Source organism: Phyllostomus discolor, chromosome 10 (genome assembly GCF_004126475.2).
Source record: "Phyllostomus discolor isolate MPI-MPIP mPhyDis1 chromosome 10, mPhyDis1.pri.v3, whole genome shotgun sequence".
Classification (NCBI taxonomy): domain Eukaryota; kingdom Metazoa; phylum Chordata; class Mammalia; order Chiroptera; family Phyllostomidae; genus Phyllostomus; species Phyllostomus discolor.
In genome coordinates, this window is record NC_040912.2 from 51,669,919 (window position 1) to 51,686,381 (window position 16,463).

The window sequence follows — 16,463 nt, forward strand, 5'->3', positions numbered from 1 at the left end:
GACAAGTGGCATCACTCAAAGTCCCTTCATTCAACTTTATTACTAAGCTGCTGCTAGAAAAGTTCCCCAGGATACCTGCAATGTCCATCTTGTAAGATTTCTTCTAAAACCAAGAGTCATAAGCTTCCTACTCACTGTCTAGCTAATCTTTTCTCTCATCAAAGTAGGAATTACACTTCTAGTATGCATTACTTCTTTCTTCAACTTACAAAAAGGAGGGGATAAGAAATGAGGTAGTTTCATGTTAAAAAAAAAACAATGATCTATCTTGAAACATGAATTCTTAAAGGAATTTCATTTTCAATCCTGTAGCTTAAGTTATATTCATGTGGAAACATCCTATCCTTGATGGATTTATGCTGTTCCACTGAAGCCCATAATTAGAACACCTCTGTTTCTACTGCAATCATTGTGCCTTTATAAAAAGAAGCAACCACATTCAAAGTCACACTGAAATTTTTCAGAAGCTCTCCTTCCTATTTTCTAGAAAATAAGGAGTTTCAGAAACCACATTCTGGATATTCAAGCTCTAGAAAATCAATCAATAGTAACTATTAACTTCCTGAAAACATAAACCAAAATCAACTTACCAACATATTCTGATCTGTTGCCATTGTGAATAATGAAGTGTCCTGGGGCTGAAAATCAGAGAGAAGATACAAGAAGATTAAAAGTATTAAGATTTCAGCTAATTTGCTAAAAAAACACACAAAGGTACCATTTAAATTAGCTCTCATGAATTGTGTCAATGAACACACCATACAGTTTTTAACAGTCTGTATTATAATCAGAAAAGCAAAAAATGAAAGAGTAATTTTTAACAGTAGTTATTCTAAAGATAACTCTGAGCTAGCAGAACATGAGGACATGACAAGAGACATTAAATGAAAGGCAGTGTCTTCAGGGGTATCACTGGTCTACAGCTTGTCCTCTGGACACCTGTTCTGAATTAGAATTGAGTTGTCCTAAACTACAAGTTTAAACTTTTTAAATATTGGAAATTCAATCTTATTATCTTATCTAAGTGTGATTTGTACAAGTTAATTATGATACATAACTTAAAATTTTTATATAATATATTCATTGACTTAATAATCAAGATGGAGGATTCTAAGAAAATAGTAATTCTAAGGGAATATTCATCTCTCATTATAATGGCAGGTAAGCTTACACCCTCCAGATAGGAAACCAGCTGAGTCTCCCCTTGAAAATCTGATCAGTTGAAGAAAGAAAAATACCTACAAAAATTGTGACATCAAGTGTTCTCCAACAGAAATGATGAGGAAGTGACATTTGGTTAAAGATGATCAGTTAAATACAAGCAATTACCTTTATTACCTCCAGAATTCAAACTAAACAACAATAAAGGGAATTTCATGAAGCAAAAATTTTAAAGGCATAAAAATATAAGCATAAAAAGAATAGGAAGAAAGCTAAGATCAGTAAAATTTTAAAATTGAAAATCAGAAAAATGAGCAATAAGAAACTTGGTGGATCCCAAAAGATTGGTAACCTAAGGCAATGTAAGAAATGCCCAAACAATCCAATTTATTACTCAGAACTCACAATGGATCAAGAATTAGAAACATGGGAACCCTAGGAAAGGGAAGTTCTGCTGCTGCTAAAGACAGGGAAGATGGTTGAAAGTTTATTAAAAAGTAATTAGACTGTGAGATACTCTCATGTATCTGAAAACCAAGCAATAGTCTTTCCTGCTCCAGCACAAGGCTTCAGATTATGTCCATACTGCCTGAAACAGAGGGTCTCTGGACTGGGGGAAACACAGGAGTATTAGGAAAGTGGCAGGATTACATGAGCAGTCACATAATGAATATTGACAACATGGGGCCCACCTCCCCAACTTCTTCCTATTCACCTTCTATTACACTGGCAGCCAGGCTTGTGCACCTCACACAGGGGAACAGGAGAGTATTCCCAGAAAAATTTCAAGAAAAAAAAAATCTAAACATGTGACATAAGGGCTCCTCAACAGAAAAAAAAAATGAGACAGAAAACCCTAGAAAAATGTCTGTAGTCTATGAGCTGTACCTACCCATACAAGTCTCCTGTCAGCTTTTTAGTATCCCAGTCTTAAATATGAGTGGGCAGCCAAGATTGTCAGACATTTAAGAAAAGTCTCTTTATTAAAAGGATAAACCAAATAGTAAAAACAAACAAAACACAAAGACTTTGCATGGGGAAAACACCTTTAAAATTATTACTACTAATATCTTCAGAGATATGATGTAAGATGCTGTATCCATTACATAGGATGAGAATGCTATTAAAAACAAATATTCAGTCCTGACTGGTGTAGCTTGGTGGATTGAGCACAGGCTGCAAACCAAACTGTCGTCAGTTTGATTCCCAGTAAGGACAGATGCCTGAGTTGCAGGCCAGGTCCCCAGTATGGGGTGCTCAAAAGACAACGGCACACTGATATTTCTCTCTCTTTGTCCTTCTCTTCCCCTCTGTCTAAAAATGAATAAATAATACCTTTAAAAAATAAATACAAATATTTGGTAAACAGAAAGAGCTCTTGAAAATTGAATATATGTCTGTGAAAAATCTGTAGAAGAGTTGAAGGTAGAGAAAGATGACACAGAAAAGGAAATAGCAAATTAAAAATCATCAGAAGACTAGCTCAGGAAGCTAACACATGATAGAAAAGTGGTATAGGGTGAGAGAGCAAAGAAAACAAAAAAGAAATCATAAGTGAAATAAAAAAATTCCCCCAAACTAAAAGGCATACATTTTTAGATTAAAGGGCCTAAGACAATATATGAAAATAGACTCAAACCAAACTTATCACTGTAAAATTTCAAAAACACTAGGAAAAAGAAAATTTTACAAACTCCCAGAAAGAGAGAAAAACAGTGTTAGAGATGTATAAGCAGTAGAGAGAGAGGGGAAAAAAAAACAAATTTCTCATAAATATCAAGAATCAAACCAACAGTTTCTCAGTAGCAACATCAGGAGGTAGAATTGACTGGAACAATGGCTTCCAAATTCTAAGGGAAATGACTTACAACTTCTAATGAGACATCCAAAGTGACAATCCATAATGTATACAAGCGCATTTTCAGATGTGTACTATCACAAACATATACCTCTTGTGCACACTTTTCTCAGGAAGCTACTGGAGTATGTGCCTTAATTTGTGGGTGAGGAGGTATGTTAATTTGTGGAATTAAACCAAAAATGAGGAAGATTTATGTCCAGAAAAGAGCACACTGACATAGGAGAGAGGCAAGGGTGATCCCCAGGACACGCCTAATGGGAGAGCCTGTGGTACCAACTGTGCTGTATCCATTGAGTCCCCATTTTAGACTGGGGCAGTCTAGAAAAAGGGTCAAGTTCTTCAGAAGGTGACACTGATTGAATATTTAATGTTACCCAACAAAATGAGGGGAGATTTCTTAACTGCAGTTCATGGGTTTGAGCTACTAAGTAAACTAAGTAAACTAAGTAAATGAAGCAAACCGACCAACCAACAAATAGCACCCTACAATTATTTCCTCAAAGGAAATGAAAAAGTTGGTATAAAAGAAATGTAAGCTTCCTGACATCAGGCACAAATACCACTTATGTCATTGTTATAATATTGCCACGGATTGTCTGGTGGCTATGGCAGAACTATAGCAGAGGAAGGCAAGCAGAAGAGAGGGGCAAACTGTGCAGGTAGGAGGCTGAAGGTGCTTTAAGTCCAGAGAGGTAAGTCAATAGCTAATCCTTTAGAATAAAAATGTACTTCATAACAAAGTCATGCACACACAAAGGTGAAACCAGAGAATCTGTTAAAAGAAATGGAAGTACCTCTAAGCAACAGGAAATGGAGGAGGGATATGACAGTCTGAAATTTTTATATACAAAAAAACCCTTATAAAATTTTGTGTTCTCTAAATTATGTACATTTATAAGTGATAAAAATACAAATCTTAAAACTTAGAATGAAAACAATTCTTATGACTCAAACTTTCAAGAGTTTATACAGATGGATTAGGTGCACTATCATCTTTCTTTGTGTTTGTATCTGTATTTTGGCATGGTGTGAATGAGTGGGTTTCATCTTTTTTATAAGTAACATGGGGGAAGTAATCGAACTTTTGAATCAAAAAATTCTAAATGTTAAACTTGGAATTTTTCATGTTTAATATTCTGAGACAAAGCACTCATCACAAACTTCTGTTTGAGGTCTCCCTTCAAGAGGTTTTCAGAATTAATTCCACGAGCTGATAGCCATGTGGTCTGCCTTTTATGTGGGTTACAGCTGTGCATCTGTTGTGGACATACACTAGTGATGGGACAGTCCATCTGATGCTCCTCTTCCTCAGATCTGCAAGGAAATATTGCCTCTTGGCCAGAGCTGACCTAAGATTCCTGATTTTCCAATGGCTCCCTAAAACATAACACATTTTCTAAAGACCAATTTCATTAGGTGAAAACAATCTATCCTCATCTTTTCAAACAGCTGAATCTAGTGGATCTCTAAGCCCAGTACAACTCCTAGTTTTCTAGTAGGGGAATCAGTAGGTGGCAGAAGCCCATGGTATAGCTAATAATATTAACAATAGCTAACTACAGTCATGGACGACGCAGTACGCACTAGGCTGCTGGACATACCTAATTTAACAGTCACACAACCCTACCATGTTGATACTCTACTGTTTCCACTACTGAACTTACAAGTAATGAAGTTTTGTGCTAACATATTTAATCTTGACATACTAGTGACAGAGGTTCTTATTTAAAATTTTACATCTTTCTCAACAGATTGATTTTGCCAGCAAATCAATTTCTTACCTGCGTGAATCCATTAAACGAACCATCAGGAGCCTAAATAGAAATGGAAATCAGATTACATTATTATTTTTTTCATCAATTTTGTAGGAATTGGTGAATTCCCATTAGACAAGTGGAAGTAAAGAACACCACAAATTTTAAAATAATACAAAAGGTGAAAAGTGCTTAGGAAACGCAAAGGGCCATATTGTATATTTTAAAATAGGCTGACAAAGAAAGAAAGTTATTTTTACAATTCTTGCAAGTGTGTCGGATTCAGAGGTAACCAAAACCCACTTTCTCAATAATAAGAGGATTTTGGAGAAAAGTCACAAGGGATGAAAAGCTCTTGTTTTCAGGCATTGATAGACTCTAGAAAGCATTTCTAGTATTTCTCTAACACAGTATTTTGTTAGATTTTTTAGATGACACATATTATTAGATTCTACATTTTTATGTAGGCTGAGGTAGTAAACATTTCATGAGCTCTTATTGGGATAAACACTTAAAAAAGCTAAATAAATATGTTCTACATATTTTAATACTTGAATAGAAAAATAAAAATAGGAAAAATTAACATAGTAAATTGATGGTAAAACAGACTCTCATTAATACCAACATAATCATTCTGTGTTTTTCTCTTTGTCAACCTATTTGTGCTTGGTTTTCACAGACTTCAAAAGGTAGATGAAACAATGTATCAAGTAGACAAGGCAGGACTCAGAGAAGACAGTGATGGATAATGATGTAGGTGGGAAACATTAGGATAAGTAGAACCTACAGAAGTCTGTCTGGTCTATACTACACACTGGGGTAAGTACCTCTTCTTTATCAGCCTCTATTTCTTGGTACAACAATCCATATCTCTGGTTAGCAATTTCATCTTCATACAAATCTGAGTTGTTGGTGCCATTGTCTTGGGGACTAGCAGAATTCTGGGAGGTTTTAAGAACCAACAGTCTGTCTCTTTGTTTTGTTCCTAGCAGTTATCAATGGCTTATTCCTCAAAAACATCTCCCACTAAGTCCACCTCTGGCACTCTCTTGCTCTGAACTATATCTAAATGTTCTCAGTAACTATTGAATTCTTCCATATCACTAATAGGTGAATAATTAATATAGAGACAAAAAGCAAATACACTTGCTTGGCCATCTGGTATACCAGAGAATTCCAATATGTCTGTATTATTCATTGCTGAATCCACACTTGACTGCAAGATTTGACCTGGATCTGTTCCCAGAGAGTATGTCTTTGCAGTTCTTGGCAAGTTAATGGTATGACCACAATGCACAGTCACTGCACCTTCAGACCCCTCTATTAATGAATCTTCTACCTTATGCAAACACCAGTCCCTTCTATTTGCATTAGTCTCCAGAGCATAATTAAGATCTGTCCTAGACTGAGCTGTCAGTTCATGTTTCCTGGAAAAAAATAAAACCAGCCTATCATCTCTGTGACCTACAGGTGCTTGTAACACAGCCTCACAATGAATTTTAGCACCTGTACTTCCCTTTGCTGAATGATATATTATATCATGATTAGGAGGGTCTATTCATTTTTTATCTTTTATACCTAAATCCCATCCCTAAGGGATAGCATCTTCAACATTAAGCACAGAGTCAGCTGGGACAGACAGATTCAGAAATAAATCTTTATACCTATATACCTATATACCTTTATTTCTTATACCTATCTCTTACATCTTTCCTAGTTTCCTCTTTACTGACTTTAAGGACACCTCATTTTGTTTTCCTATTGTCTTCCACCTTGTTTCCTCTACTTTCACACACTTTTTCTTCAACTTCCTCTGTACCTTCTAGAGTCTTCAGATCAATAGTTCCAGTGTCTACCTTTTCATATGTCTCCACCACTGCCCACATAGAGTCTTCTGTCTTCTGTTTCTCCTCCTCTTCTTCTGACTCTTTAATATCTTCTGAACTTTCTTTGACTAGGCCACCAGTTTCTAGGGCTAGCATCTCTGAGTCAGATGAATCATAAGGCTGCCCAATCTCCATACAAGCAGCAATAGCAAATTCAGCCTCAGGCATGGCCTTTGGGGAAAATTGTTCATTTCCACAAGGAGGGCCTGGCCCCAGGACACGCTCTCCCTGTCCAGCTATAGCGTGCCAGTTAGTAGAAGGAAACTTCCTGGTGGATAATCCCATGTCTTGCTCTGCTTCAGAGACATGTGCAGAGGCTTCCTGGTTCCCACCATGGGTAGTTTCCTGGCTGATGCTGTCTGTACTAGCATCAGGGCCCCAAAAATTCACCTAGGTCAATTTGAGATCTTTGAATTTCTTCAGCCAACCCACTCTCTGGAGTTTCCTCCATGATCAGGTTACACAGGGAAAGACTTTTTGAAGAGTCAGTCTTTAGAGTATGCAGAACAACAAAGGAAAAAAAAACATAAGTTGAAAGAGATTGTGGTAAGAGTTGATGAGAAACACAAAGCTCTGAAGTAGGGTAGCACCACTTATACAAAACTAGAGAATAGTTAAACCAAATAAATGGCTTAAGGTTATATCTGTGAGTAACAATGCCATGAAAAAAAAAGAGCTCATTTTAGAGAATATACCATGTATAAAATGCATATTACATACAAAAAATCCAGAATTTTCTGGATATTTACCTACCGGCTGTACCAAATCAGTGCTTGTCTGTATGAGTGAAAATAATAATAATAATAATAATAAATCATAAGCAAGCTTTGGATTTAATTGCTTTTCTATTTCTAGATTCCTAAGGTAAAAGTTTAGATTCATGATTTTACATATTCTTTTTCTAATATACATCTTCAATATTATAATTTAATCTTCTAACATTGCTTTTGCTGCATCTTACAAATGTTGATGTTGTATTTTTATTCTCATGTAGTTCAAAATATTTAAAATTTCTCATATTTCTTCTTTGACCTATGTGGGGAGTGTGTTGCTTAATCTCCAAGTACTTTGGCATTTTCCAGGTATCTTTCTGTTAACCGATTTCTAGTTTAATTCCACTGTGATCTAAAAGCTATGGTTTCTAGTCTTTTAAATATATAAAAGGGGGTTTATGGCCCAGAATGTGGTCTGCCTTGATTAACATTTAATGCTGAAACAAAGAGGATTGTTTGAAAATAATCAAAGCAAGAGAAAAAAAATTACTTGCACATTAAAATCTCATGGTGTCCAAAGTCAATATTCTGCTATGGGCTGTTATTTTCACTGGTTTGAGATTAAATAGCTTATTTTGTTATAGGAATTGTTCTGTCCAATACTCTTAAGACTACACAACTGAAACTCAAAGGTTCCATTATTTTCTAGTAACAACAATGTTTTATGGCTATTGCATCACTGTTACTTTAGCAGACTCTAAAATGCAAAGTTTTAAATAAATAAGCAAGCATGAGAGCAGCATCAAGCACTAGCAGCCCACAAATCACCCAGTACCATCTGCTCTGACACAATATCAGAGTAAAACTGTCCCCAAACACACTCTGCACTTGGTCTGCGTCTGAGGTGGTTTTGAATGGAGGATGATCTGATACTAACCACTCTAACTGCCTGGAGGATATTCCTCAAATTCAACCCAATTCTACAAGCTCTGTCGAAACAGCACTGGGGAGCTGAGAGCATCAGAAATGAAGTAATTATGTCTTGGGAGCTACTGTTTCACAATATTGTCACTGTTCCTATCCCTAGCAGGTTTGTCCTCTAAAATAGTCAATGCTCATTATGATATCTTTACCCTCACCAGGGAAAGAAATATGTGGTGTAGCTCCAATTAAAGACATGAAATATTAGATAACAAAAAAATTAACATTGTCCTCTTACTCTCCAAGAAAATTAACACAAAGTTGAGGCTAGAATTCCAATGTTCTGAACACTAATCCATGCATCCCTTTTTGAGAATATAGAAGCCAAACCAGATCACTATAAAAGATGTTTTCAATCAACATTTTTAGCTCTTCTCTTGAGAGCTTTCCAAAGTGCTTCAAGAATTCGATGTAGCAGAGCATGACCCTGCTCCTGTGGCAGGGCAGAGGATAGTCACATTCTTGTTTTATGGGGAGAAAGTAGTAATCCCCTTCAGAAGACCACAGGCTCATGAACAGCTAGATTATCCTGTTGCTGTGTCACTAAAAAAAGAAAACATAAAGCTCCAGTAGAGTTCTTATGACCACAGGGCCAGGGAGTTCTAAGACAGGGGAGACAAAAGCTCCACCCCAAGGGATGTGAGGCTCTATATGGTGCAGCCAGTATTCTCATTTCATACCCAGATGCTGCCACCACAAAGCTCTGTTTGTGTCTTTTTCCCAGCTCTACATTCTGGAGGCTCTCATCCTTGCACTCCTATCTTCTACTGACACATACTAGACATTGAGCTAAATACTTTACAAATACAAATATTCTCTCACTTAATCCTTACAGTACCCCCTGCGGTAGGTATCATTACCCTTATTTTGCAAGTGACAGAAACTGAGGCTGAAAGACTTTTAGAAATTGCTCCAAGTCATATGGTTATAAGAAGTAGAGTTTGGACTCAAATCAGGGCTGTCTAGCTCTAAAGCTCAAATTCTTACTGATTAAACTTCATTGAAAAAAAGTGAAACACTTCCCTTGCAGGGTACCTATCCCTTACATTTGCTCATTTACACTTTTCTTGTATTCCATAAGCAATGAAAAATATGTACAACCTTCCTACAACATTTCTTCCAGCCACCAATAATCACAGGAAGAAGCACAAAGGGCACATTCAATTCTTGCTCATCTTGGAGTCCGGCACAGACAACTCTTCTCCTCACCGTCATTTCCAAGTGCTGGTAATGCTGGGACTATCAGGGAGCTGATGGTTACTCCGGGGGATACACTGTTATTAAAAATGTTTGGATCTTCTTTCCATGGCAAACACAATAAAATAAACAAGGTTTCTAAATTTCTAAGGATTCTGATGCATTGAAATATACAGTTCTTAGTATTCTTACCGTCCATAGGTCCCAGGGCAATGTCTGAAAACAAACAGAAAATAAAAATACTGTTAAGTATACAACTCCCAAGCATGTACAAATTACTGAGATGAAAATTGTTCCTGAAATAAAAAATAAGCACTTTGAAATATTAGTACAGTATTGTTCAACAGAACTTTCTTTAGTGATAAAATGTTCCGTATCTGTGCTGTCTGATATTGGTAGCCATGAGTAACATGTGGCTTTTGGGAACTTGAAATGAGCTAGTGTAACAGAATCCAATTTTTCATTTTACACAGCTTTATTTGATGTAAGTTGCAAAAGCTAAATGTGGTAAGTGCTACCAAAGCACAGGTCTAATCAATGTGCCTTTAGTATACAAGTAGAAACTATACATGACATAATGAATGGTTTATATTAACACATACACATACACGCACACAATTAAATGAAGTAAACAAGGTGACCAGACATGAGTTTATCACATCTTTGAGGGAATGTGCAGATTCTAATCATGGCTAATGCCATTTTCTCTCTTCCCCCACCCAAATGAAGAGGAGGCATTATGACCAGTTTGATGGCAAATTACTCCTGGAAAATAGTGCCTAAATAGGTTGAATTACATAACACACTCAATTAATAAATAATCATAAAAATTAGTAGGACCCCCTAAAACATATGAATGAATTGTACTTACTACTGGATTTTAATATAAACTTATTGCTCCTGGGGAATAAATCCAGATAGATCAAAAATTACTTTCCCTGTATATAGGGAAAATGGGAGAGATCTCTTTTTCTTATGTCTTCTCTGATTGAGAATTACTACTAAGCAATATTCTTTTTTTTTGCTGTGACTTTTCAAACTTTTTTTAATCCCTCAAATGTAAGCAGCAAGTAAGGGCATTTGGCATTTCCATCTTAGGAATCTGATAATTTCCATATGGGACTACAGGTCTCATTTGTATTTTGTACTACAGAACCTGGGCTCTGTGGTTCTGACTGAACCCACCCGCTGCTCTGGCTTACTTGAACTGCACTGCCCCACACACCCTGTATCTCTGTGCAGCATGGTCGATCTTAGGGTTAGCATCCACTTACTAAGATGGAAAGTAGAACAGCTCCACTGAAAACCACAGGTATTGGAACACAGACTCCTTTGCTTTTAATATACATTTTCTGATCATCCAAATGATTTACATTTTCTTGCCTCATGGATCCTTAAGGATCACAGCTCCTAAAAGCTGATACATATGCCTGCATAATGCAGATAGCAGCAGTAAATTTCTCCAAAGGAAGGCAGCAATTGAATCATCATGTTTATCAGGTCTCAGGACCATGAATTTCCTGTGCACATGTCAGAAATCACAATGTGAGGTATCCTGTTGGCAGCAGGAACATCAGCCCACAATATAGGATTGGGTGATGGGTAAAGAAGACCACTTTGACTAAAGGGGAAAGAAGGCCAATAGAACATAACAGCTCTGTTCTTTTTGTTATCTCAGGCTAAGACATCTTAGCAAAATGGAAGAGATATAATTAGAACTGGATCACAGGCCAACTCTGCAGTGCTGTGACTCACTTATGGCCACTGGGAAGCTAGAGAAGTTTATTACTTGGCCCAAAAAAGAATTGAGTGGTACCTGGGAATTTTCCTAAGTGCAGTGATGCTTTTTCTCCAGAACTAAGACTTAACCAAGGCCCCTCTTTCAAAAAATTCTGAAAGAACCTTGGTCCTATTGCCACACAAACTTCCATGATATATGAATTAATTTACTCATGAGTTGATATAAGAGGTTTCTCTCTTGATTCAAACTTACATACAGAAATGCTGTGGAATCTCACCCACTGATCATCACAGCATCCACTGCTAGACTTTTCCTTCCCACACTAAAGTAATGAACAGTAGAAAGTCAGGCTGAGGAAGACCATCACTTCTGCTGGCTGCACAATGAGAACTCTGAGGAGCACATATTCTGAGTGATATGTACATCCAATGAATGTTAAGAAAGTGAGTAAACATATTTGGGAAATACTTAGGACATATATGTTCTAAGTTAACAAATCTAAACAGGTTTTTCTTTAATTACAGGATTTCTTGGAACCTTTAATATCTCATACATATTATGAATTTCCTGAAAGGGAAGCAAAAGAAATTTCTGAAACATTTAGTTACCCATGTTTTGCAAAATATCTTTAAGGCTAGTGTCTTATCTATTTTAATTTCTGACTTTGTTGACATCTCAGGTACTTATTGTTCTCCTTTTACAACACAAAGGCCCTAAGAAAACCAATTATCTAGAATAAAGCACAGATTAAAGAGTTTTACTTATTGAGGTTCATATTGAGCAGTCTGTTCCCCAGGGGTTTGTTTACTTTAAGGTTTCAAGAAAGCTTCAAGACGAGAAAATTGAGTGGGACCTCAATCTTCAGTTTTACAATAATCGTTACTAATTAATTTGAAGTATATACTAGCATCTTTGGATTTGTCCAAAATGAAATGTGAGGCTCAGATACTAGCTAAAATAGTGACATAAACAATTTCTTTTTAGCCAAATTTTGAATTAACTACTTTATGAAGACAGACATTCTCAAGTAACTGTATTCCACAGGAATCATGCACAGATCAGTATAGCACCCACCAACAGTGTCCCTCTGATGAGATGCTAGCACAGTAAAATAGTGAAATCGGAAAAATCTTCAGAGTGAGGAAGTATGAGAAGGGTGGTTTGGATAAAGCAGGCCAACTCTGTATCAGGATAATCAAGACCCCATGATGAAGTGTCTGCAATGTGGAGAACAACCACATCAAGATCGAACTTTCAGACTGATTAGCAATTCTCTTGGTTCATAATCTCATGGTTATATCAAACATGCCTTAATTTACAAAGTATAAAGAAGGAGAGTAGAGAAAACAGTAAGAAGATTAACCCAAGAGGAAAAAAAAAGAGCTTTATTTAGGGAAACATTAAATGTATCATCCAAACCTGGATACTATAGTGTGCAAAAAGGAGGTACTTTTAACAATTAATTTAGATGAAACCTGGCAAATAGGAATGCCTGGCTATTCCAGTTCTATGGATAGAGACAGCTAATGGTAGGGGGAGCTCTAGAATCATTGATATTGATGAGGTTCTCTTTTCACCCTTCCTTCCCATTAGGAAATATTTGTCAACCAAAAAGAAAAGTAGATACTCATTACAAAGTGAGAGGAGTCACTGAAATGCATTTGTGCCTTAATGAGCTTATTACAATTTTTTAAACATCATCTCCAAACATCATAACAATGACTTGATACCTGAGACATGGGTGACTGCATCACTCCAGCAGAACCTGAAGAGGCTACCTCAGGCTTGAAAGGGTCAAAGTCCAGATCCAACAAAGTCCTCCTCCTCTTTCTTCACCTCAGGGACTTCATTCTGTTCAAATAAAACAAAAACAAAAACACATGTACAGCTTGAATCTAGTAAGACTTCATCATATAACCCATATAATCCTCTAATATCAGTTGATATCCCAAAAGCAAGCTTTGGTAGTTTACCATTTTGGTAGTTCATCCACATGCTCCCAGAGCCACCAGCAAAATGGAATGAAAGGGAAAATAACCAACTCTGGCCGAGCATAACCCAAGACATCCAGGAACAAAGTCCGGTTTGCAGTTACTTATCTTTTATCCAACTCCATGTGAGCCAACAAAGAATGTCTGAGAGATGTATCCTAATACCATCAAGACCTAAGGAATCTCTTTTTTCTGCTAGTTCAGAGATCTCCATTGAGAATTTCAGATGACCAGATGGATAACATGGGCCAAGGTGTCAATTCATTACAGGTACTCACTGCTGTGATGTTCCCTAGGAAGCTAAATTTTAAAAGGAGGGATCATTGTCTACTGTGATCACATTCCACCTTCACCAGCTCCCCACAGGCTCCCTACCCCCTGGAGTTATTTATTATATTGTCCATTCCTCATCCATAATATTGTTGTTCTAACCTGAGTGTATGAGGGACAGTGAATGAGGGGGACATAGGGAAGAAGAGAACAATGGCCTCCAACACTCACTGCGAAATGAGCTTCCACCCTGATAACATTCCTGGATTAGAAAAAAGGTGAGTCCAATAAGACATAGATGAAAAGTCCTACTATGATAATAACAAAAAATTTAAATATTTAATATTTGTTCATTAATTATGATCATGACATTGGAAAAACAATGTGGGTTTGAAGTTGAACTAACCAGGTTCAGGGTACACAGTAAGAGACAGAACTGAAATAAATCCCGTAAACTCTATCATTGTGAAGAGAATTGGAGTTTGCTTATATAATTCATGTGTGTTTGATATTTAATATAAGCTTCAATTTTGACCATCTGTTGTCTAAAAATAAAAGGTCACAATAATGAATTAAGTGTTACATATAAAAAACACAGATGTTTAGAGAAAAACTTCAAAGGAGTTATTTTAATTAATATTGGTCATAAACAAGAAAAATTTAACTTACAAATGTATGCAAAATTGGGAGGATAACAGATAATACTTTTTTAATATATATATATATACATTTTATAAGAAAACCTGTTTATATCATGATATTGATTTTGAGTTATCTGTTTTGCAGTATGAACACTCATCAGATATATTTTTATTTTCACAAGGATGATGCTCTTCTGAGATCCCCTCTTCTTTAAAAGCTACAATCACAAAACTGTCAACTGATTCCCTTGGCCACTATTCAAAGATGGCATGAGTTTTGAATTTTATCAACTTTTATAGTGGTGCAAAGTGTATTTTTCAGTTTTGAAAACACATATTATACTTGAATGTACCAGGAACTGTTCTAATAACTTCATACATATGAATATTAGCTCATGTTAAAACACTTGCTGCAATATAATGATAATAACTCTATTATTGCCTTTAAAGAATTACTTTACTGTATCATACAAAGTGTCTTACTTGACTTATCTTATCCTTACAAAAAAATCAAGGAGCGGATGGTGTCATTTTCCCATTTGGAGATAAGGAGGTTACCTACTGCCCTGGGTCCTCCAGTTGCAATACAGCTGAGGCAGGACAGCAGTCAGATGCCTGTGACTCCACTGCTCTTCCAAGCTGCCACTGGGATCTGGTCCCACATTTCTCAGACAGGGACCCTCACTATCTGCTGAGGAATTCTCAATGCTCTGCAAGTCCTTGATAAAATTCAGGTGGTACAATACATCAATTTGTCCCTTATGAGCCTACAGGGTACCCTTCAGGAAGTTCAAATGTAAATTTAAAAATCATGGAAGAAAACAGGCATTCGACTATAGTGGCTAGGTTGAGACTTTGATTGAGATGCATCTGGGTGTACAGCCCAATTTTGCCACTTACCAGTTGTCTCTCTCTAGGCAATTAATTCAGCTTCTATTTCTTCATGCATAAAATGAGATTAATAATACCTAGTAAAATTACCATGAGTAAGATAATAATACATTGTACATAACATATAGTATATACTCAAAATGGAAACTGAAGCTAATGCAGTTAATTACTGCTAGTAATTATAAATATTGCGTAAAATTACTGTCATCAAACATCCATAATACCAGTTTAGTTGCCTTTAAAATTTGTGGCAGGTTTCTCCAATTTTGATGTCTGTTTGGTTTTGTTCTTTAATTTTTTTCATGGTGTACCATTATTCTTATTTAAGAATAAGTGTCTTAAATAGTATCTTTGTTGTTAAAGTGGTTCAAATGTTTTTCCCTGGCTTTAGTGTAATTTTTTAGTTCATTTTTCATTGTATTTTTTCTATCACTATTTATCCCTCCTAGAACCTATTCCACCTCCATCCTATTGTTATGTCCATGAGTTCTTTTTCTTTTTTGCTCAATCCTTCCCCTCCTCCAACCTTGTCTTCCCCATAACTGTCAATTTGCTCTCTATCTTTGAGTCTCTCTTTTCTTGTTAGTTCAGTTTGTTCATTAGATTCCACATGAGTGAAATCATACAGAACTTGCCTCTCTTTGACTGGCTTATTTCACTTAGCATAGTTCTCTCCAGGTACATTCATGCGATCACAAAGAGTAAAAAAACCCTTTTTTCTTGTCTGTGTAGTATCCCACTGTACCACAGCTATTTTATCCACTCACCTATGGATGGACACTTGGGCTGCTTCCATTTCTTGGCTATTATAAATAATACTGCAATGACAAAGAGATCCATATACTCTTTTGAATTAGTGTTTTGGGATTCTTCGGACAAATTCCCAGAAGTGGAATTGCTGTGTCATCATGCAGTTCCATTTTTAACTTTTGTGGTGGTACCTCTATACTATTTCCATAGTAGCTGCAAAAATCTGCATTCCCACCAACAGTGAAAAAGGGTTCCTCTCTCTCTCTCTCTCTCTCCACATCATTGCCAGCACTTGTCATTTGTTGACTTATTAATGATAGACACTGTGACAGGTATGAGGTGATATATCATTGTGGTTTAAATTTTCATTTCTCTAATGATTATTGATGTTGACCATCTTTTCATATGTCTATTGGCTATCTGTATGTCCTCTTTGGAGATGGCTCTATTCAGGTCCTCTGCTGTTTGTGTGTGTGTGTGTGTGTGTGTGTGCATGTGTTGATTTTTCTAAGTTCTTTATAAATTTTGAATATTAACCCTTTACCAGATGTATCTGCAAATATGTTCTCCCATTGAGTAGGTTGTATTTTCATTTTGTTAATGGTTTCCTTTGCTGTGCAAAAACT

The 16,463-nt window shown here is 36.3% G+C and overlaps 1 protein-coding gene across 1 annotated transcript in view; it reads right to left on the reverse strand.

The window, feature by feature from the left end:
• AMPH (amphiphysin) overlaps positions 1 to 16,463 on the reverse strand; it is a 286,397-nt gene that overhangs the window by 37,665 nt on the left and 232,269 nt on the right. The window contains 6 exon segments of the mRNA XM_036010809.1: positions 591 to 638; positions 4,804 to 4,836; positions 7,416 to 7,439; positions 9,746 to 9,769; positions 13,025 to 13,111; positions 13,113 to 13,145. Of these exon segments, the coding sequence (XP_035866702.1) occupies positions 591 to 638; positions 4,804 to 4,836; positions 7,416 to 7,439; positions 9,746 to 9,769; positions 13,025 to 13,111; positions 13,113 to 13,145 (249 nt within the window).